General features: G+C 32.6%; 1 protein-coding gene across 2 annotated transcripts; it reads right to left on the reverse strand.

Annotated features, from left to right (window-relative positions):
- Positions 1-720: 720 nt before the first annotated feature.
- Positions 721-6,109, reverse strand: LOC118041931 (RING-H2 finger protein ATL7). Of its 2 annotated transcripts, none has more exons than XM_035049437.2 (3): positions 5,673-6,109; positions 2,015-2,112; positions 721-1,244 (listed from the first exon to the last, which is right to left on the reverse strand). In XM_035049437.2, exons 1-3 carry the CDS (start codon positions 5,733-5,735, stop codon positions 893-895), a joined length of 513 nt encoding a protein of 170 aa, XP_034905328.1. In that variant the 5' UTR covers positions 5,736-6,109; the 3' UTR covers positions 721-892. The 2 variants fall into 2 exon arrangements, with proteins under 2 accessions (XP_034905328.1, XP_034905327.1); XM_035049436.2 differs by lacking the exon at positions 5,673-6,109 and adding an exon at positions 2,677-3,475.
- Positions 6,110-6,489: the final 380 nt, after the last annotated feature.

Here is a 6,489-nt window from a genome sequence, read left to right on the forward strand (position 1 = left end):
ATCATAATGAAGAAAGAAAATGTGATGGGCAATGATTTTACTTTGAAGGCATTGTTGAGTTAAGCCTTGTGAAGAGATTTATGCTACGATTGAAGAGATTTATGCTACGATTGAAGAGATTGTACAACATCTCAAATTGGATTGAGGTAATGTTCCAGCTGATAGATATCTTCTTTGACATGGAAGGGGAAGAGAAGAACATCCTCTGTTATCGCACAGTGAAAAGTGGTTGCTTTTGCATTAATCAATAGTTCCCCTTGGTTTCTGCTAATCAGACAGTGAGGGATCTTTGTGCCTATAACTGCAAGTGATTGGAGCCGGTTTCGATGTTTCAATAAAGAATCTTTGTGCCTATAAATCCTACGAGGATGCTTATCCAATGAAAGTTCCTGGATCTACATATTTGTTTTATGGATATTTTAAATAAATAGCAAATACAACATTTTAACATTTGGAGTCAAACCATTAACTGAGGATGGTTCAGGGACCCAGAGCTTGCACTAAATCAAGCCAAAAGGTTGGAGAGAAGATCCACTAGAAAATTGCAGGTTTATGAAGTCATCCGTGTCATATATATATATATATATATATATATATATATATATATGGTGTTCTTAAATGCTAAGGATGGTTCAGGTTTCTTTTTTGAACTTCAAGATTATTGAAATTCTATCACAATGAATTGGACTTGAGTCTATGAGTAACTCTACTGCAAAGGAATGAAGAAGTGCTATGTACAAATGAAATATACAATATCTCAAGTTGTATAAACCTACTCCGCCATGTGATCCAATGCCTCGAAGTGTAAAAGTTGGCTTAAAGCACACATGCAAGCAGAGCTCAGAAGAATAAAGGTATAAATTAATGTCTTGAAAGCACCAATTTCTTTGGTTCACGAATGGCTTGTTTGGGGTTCTCCAGGAGTAATTTCTGAGTTTCCAGGAACAGGGTCAGGATGCCTTTGATTGCTGTGGTTCCCCGCTTGATGCTGATAGCTGGGTAGCAGCCATTGCCTAGAATGTTCACTTGGAGTATCAGGACTGTCAACTGATTGGACCATACTAATTGCAGCCTGTCTCATGTGCTTTGCTTTGAAAGAGTCTTGTATTTGGAACCGACAGACTGGGCATGTAGAGTGTTTTCTTAGCCATTCGTCGATGCAAGAGAGGTGAAAGTTGTGACCACATTTGGGCATGATCCTCAACACTTCCTTTTCTTGGTATTCCCCTAAACATATCGAACACCTGTTGAAGAAGCAATCTTTAGTCTCATCGTAATGCATAGAATATCAGTTGGTACACTGAAGTCAAGAGCATCAGGACTTCACTTTCATTTTATGTTCGACTGAACTCAGTAGAAGCAAACAAAACTATTAGCAGAAACAAAAACAATGACCACATAACCATTGAAGTTCAATCTGAAGGCAAAGAGGGCAGGGGGAGAACACATAGTATTCAAAGACATAAATGATTTTTTTTATCTTTAATGCTCTATTGGTGGACAGTTTCAAAGCACAAAACCAGCTTCGATAATAATCTAAAATTTTCAATCAATATAGGCTAGCAGAACTAAATTCGATAACAACGACCGCAACATTTTATTTGTACTCCAGTCCAAAAGCTGAATATAGTTGAATCTCAATCTAATAGGAAAGAAAAAGGGAGTGGAAAGCCTCAATTCTGTTGATTATCATCTTAAATATGAAAACCACGGGCAAACAACTTGCGCGCGGATTCGAACACCATGTTTTACCAAATATTGAACTTCTACAATATAATGGACTTTGTATAAATTCTTTGCTTAGTTGATTTTGATTAATGAGAGCTCACATTCATCAAAGAAAATAAAGAAAAGGAAAAAAAAATATAATGGAAGGCATATTCGCTTACGAGGCTAACAAAGAACTAAAAGCTCCTTGATCAATAACAGGAGAAAAGGATTTTTTTCCCTGTTATGGAAAATAAAGTAAAAACTCTACAAACATAGACCATTTTATATTGATTTCAAAACTTACTGTGCATCTTCTGCAGAACTGAACGCCTCACGTGTGAACCGTAAAGTGGGGATTGCATCAACTAGAACTGGTTCAAGGCCACTAATCCCATGCTCTGGCTGCCAGAAAAATACAAGGTCAAAAATCCAAAACTCCATTCGAGTTTTGATTTACTTTAGAAAAGTAGAGTAGGCATATACTAATTCACAAGGTGCTGTTTCATCTGTGTGTCTTCTGAATTTCCTAATTCTACGGCCCTGTTTGCAGGGAGGAAATAGATGAAATTCACTATTCCTTCAGATTGATAACAAATGAGGATTCTCCAAACTGGCGTTACCCCATCTTTAGAATTCTTTCTTTTACTAATCCAAGTCATGACATAATATTTTTACTATCAAATCCATAGAAATATGAAGAAACTTGAGTGATTGAATGGTTATAATTAACCATGCACGAAAACTTATGCCTTGCATAAAATGCCAGCCCACCCTTTGATCCCAATCCCCATGTGAAGAGAGGCTATTTAGAGCAATTTAATACATATACAAAAATCAATGTATCAAAAAAAAAACCTAACAAAATCAAAAGAAAGACAACAGTAATCGCCTCAAATCCCATTGATGTCTATCTTCGGATGAGCAATTCTTACCAAACAAGAAGATGCTACAAGGAAATAAAATTACCTGTTCAATATCGACTCTGGACTCAATTTCAAGCATTTGCCTGGACTCGGCCCCTCTTAACCTCCCACATAAAATTCTTGTACAGACAAACACAATAAAAGTAGCACTCATACCAAAACCAATAACTGTAGTGATTAAATTCATAGCTGCATCAAACATCTCTCACTCCACCACCTTAAAGTTTTGATTTTTGGAACTCTAGTTCCTCAAAACTAAAACAACTCCATATATTCAAGAATTTTAAATCAACGATTGAGAATTTACCAATTAATGTCATCAACAAAGAGATAAGAAAAGTAAAACAAGTAATGTAAGACAGACCCGCAAGCTAAAAAATACTAAAGAAAAGATGACAAGAAACAAAATAAACAAAGACAGTAACAATTAACAATGACCCCAGATAAGGATTCATCAAGAAATGGCAAGAGTTGAATAATTTAACGCCAAAATGGAAAAACAAATCAGAAAAAGGAAAAACTACCCATCTGGGATCCTAATCGCTTAAAGTGGACTCAAAGTCGATTAAAAAAGACTAGTTCAGGAGGAGAGGAGGCACTGACTGGATGGCGATGATGCGAAGAAGACTTGTGGGAAGGAGGAGACACATCGTTTTCTTGCTCTTTGGAATTGCACTGGTGTGGGGTCCCATGGGCCCATTGTTCGTTTTGTTTTTTCGTTTATATCCGACGGTTGTGATCGAAGATGGTAGTCATTTTTGGCGGCAAGATGGGGCCCTTCAACGGTAATAAGTGGATATAGAGAGATTCTTTGCCAGGTAAAGAGAATCTCTTTGCCAGGTTTTTTGTTTTATTTTTACCATGCAGAATTTACTTCTTTTAGATAAGGCACGAGATGCATTGACACGCGTTGCCGCATGCTTATAAAATAAATATATTTAATAGTGTTATAATTGTGAATCAGTGCTAGATAAGTAATAAAAACTAAAAATATGATAAAACTAATATTTCATGACGGAAAAAAAGTTATGTTGGTGATCAAAACTTAGAGACTGAACAAAATGATTTGTAGCAATCCATAATGTTTTGGGAGGAAAGATACATTGCTTTCGCCACATGATTTAGCTTTTCTGTTAATAAAAAGCAAAAAAAATTACAAAGCTAAATTTTCTACCAACTTAATATTAAAAAAAACCAACAAAGATAATTTTGGAAGGAAAAAAAACCTATAAGAAAAAACATTGTAGCAATTGATAATGTTTTATGAGGAAAACTACAGTGCTTTCCCCAATAAAATAAAATAAAAAACCATTTAGATAAATACTGTAGCAATCCTTATTGTTTTGTAAGAAAAACTATAACGCTTTCCCTATATGATTTAACTTTATTGTAATTATAATTCTTAACCAACTTAATATTTTTTAAAAAATAAACAAAGATAATTTTGAAAAAAATAATAAAAAAATCACATGGGAAAACACTGCAATAATTCACAGTGTTTTAAAGAAAAAAAATTATAAAGCTAAATTCTTAATCGGCTCAATATTAAAAAAATATTAAATCAACAAAGATAATTTTAGAAAAAAAAAATATTAAAAGAAAACACAAAAAAAGGAAAAAAAAATCATGTTGGAAACACTGTAGCAATTCACGATGTTTTGTAATGAAAGCTACAGTGCTTCCCCACATGATTTAACATTATTTATAATGACTTTTAATAGTAATTTTCAACAATGTTTTGTGAGGAAAGCTATAGTGCTTTCCCCACATGATTAAGCTTTATTACAAAGTTAAATTCTAACCAACTCGATATTAAAAAAAATAAAATCGATGAAGATAATTTTAAAAAAAATATTACAAAAAAGAAAAACACAAAAAAACTGGAAAAAAACCATGTAAGGAAAAATTATATCAATCCATAGTGTTTTGTGAGGAAAAACTTGTATTTATTTGTAATTGCAATTATTAAACAGCTTAATATTTAAAAAATAAAACTGACAAAGACAATTTTAGAAAAAAAAAAAACATAACAAAACAGAAAAAAAATCACATGAGAAAAAACACTGTAGTAATTCACAGAAATTTGCAAGGAAAGTTACAGTGCTTTCTTCACATATTGTAACTGTAATTTTTAACCAGCTCAATATTAAAAAAATAAAAATAAAAAAAGATAATTTTGGAGAAAACAAAAACAAAAATAAAGAAAACCATGCAGAGAAACACTGTAGCAATCAACAATGTTTTTTTTTTAAAAAAAATTATAAAACTAAATTATTAATCAGCTCAATATAAAAAAATTTAACAAATATAATTTTGAAAAAATAAAAAAATAAAATAGAAAAACTAATTGAAAAAACACCGTAGCAATCCACAATATTTTAAAGGAAAAAAATTACAAAGCAGAATTTTTAATTAGTTCAATATTTAAAAAGTAAAATCAATAAAGAAAACATTTTAAAAGAAAATTAAATGGAAAAAAAGAGAAAAAAAAAAAAAGCAAAGTTGGAAAAAAAAAAAGGAAAGCAATTTCAAGAAAAAAAAAGAGAAAAAAAAGGAAAAAAAAAAGGGAAAGTTGAAAAAAAAAATGAAAAAATACAAAAAAAAAAAAAAAAAAGCATTGTGAATTACTATTGTACTCCACAGTGATTTAGGTGTGGTAATTCCCCACACCATTTAGATAGTGTTATAATAATAGTTCAGTTCCAAAGATTTGAACTTAGATTTTTTTTTATTTTTTTTTAAGTTTTCTTTATGCTTTCAAAGGATGCTTTGGTTATCCGTCACAGAAACTTAGAAGATAATCAAGCATTCTTAATGCTTATTCATACTTAAACAAGTATGGTTACTTAGACTAATACACAAAAACTTTCTTTTAGATAGCCAAGAAACTAATCCAAAAATTCATCAACATACACGCTTCATGAAAGATAATGATTAGCCATAATATTTTACCAAAAATCCCCAGCATAGAATAAATACACATTATACCCAACCCCCCCCAAAAAAAAAAAAATGAAGAAAAGAGTTCCTCTCTCTCACCTGGCTATTGGCATCGCCATCATTTTTGAGTTTTCGACCAGCCTCCTCCTTCCTCGTCACCATCAGCCTCTTTCACTCCCTCACGACACCGACAAGCTTCTCCGGCCCCTTTAACCCATCTTAATTTTTGGCTGCGTGAGTCCTTCTTCTTTCCCACTTGACCTCAACCATCGCGTGCTGTCTTGATTCTCTTATATATCCTGACCATTTTATAAATTTTTACATATTATTATGGATATTAAAGGTCTTGAGCCATGCCGATGCGTGATACCCAGGGTATGATACTTTAGGGGAGCTTGTGAAGGAGATACAAGGTTGGTTGTTGAATATTTTGCTAAGGAATATTGGGAGGACAATTTTAGAACCGGTTTGATCGATTTATTTAAGGTCTACGGTTTGGTCGCGGCATGGCTCTGTGTTTGCTGTGTTATTGTTTGTTAGCTTGATTTTTATTGGTTTTCTTAAAATGATGACTTCTCGAATCATTGCTGATTTGATTTTTCTTGTTGCGTGAGTCTTTTTTATAAATTATTTCTAATTGAATTATTGTTGATTTAATTTTTCTTCACTGTGAGAGAATTTCTTAAATGATCTCTCGATTTGCTGCCAATTATATTGCACGTGAGTTTCTTAAAATGATTTTTCAATTTATTGCTGAAATTATGAGAGTGACTCTTTGCAAGAGGAATTGATGATGATTGTTGAGAAAAAAAACTTTCTTCGCTGGGACGATTCCCGTCTTCTTCCAAGAAACTTCTTCCTTGAGGGTTTTGATGATCCCATTGACCTTTGGCAGATGTTGATTTACAGCCAACAA

The sequence above is a fragment of the Populus alba genome, chromosome 14 (assembly GCF_005239225.2).
Source record: "Populus alba chromosome 14, ASM523922v2, whole genome shotgun sequence".
Lineage (NCBI taxonomy): Eukaryota > Viridiplantae > Streptophyta > Magnoliopsida > Malpighiales > Salicaceae > Populus > Populus alba.

Bases quoted from the DNA above. Each gene is read 5' to 3' on its own strand.
- LOC118041931 (XM_035049436.2), bottom strand. From the start codon at position 2,835: ATGTTTGATGCAGCTATGAATTTAATCACTACAGTTATTGGTTTTGGT. The intron at 2,113-2,676 runs GTAATTTTATTT...TTTTTCTGGCAG, and splicing joins CCAGAGTCGATATTGAACAG to CCAGAGCATGGGATTAGTGG. The intron at 1,245-2,014 runs GTAAGTTTTGAA...CTTCTTCAACAG, and splicing joins AGTTCTGCAGAAGATGCACA to GTGTTCGATATGTTTAGGGG.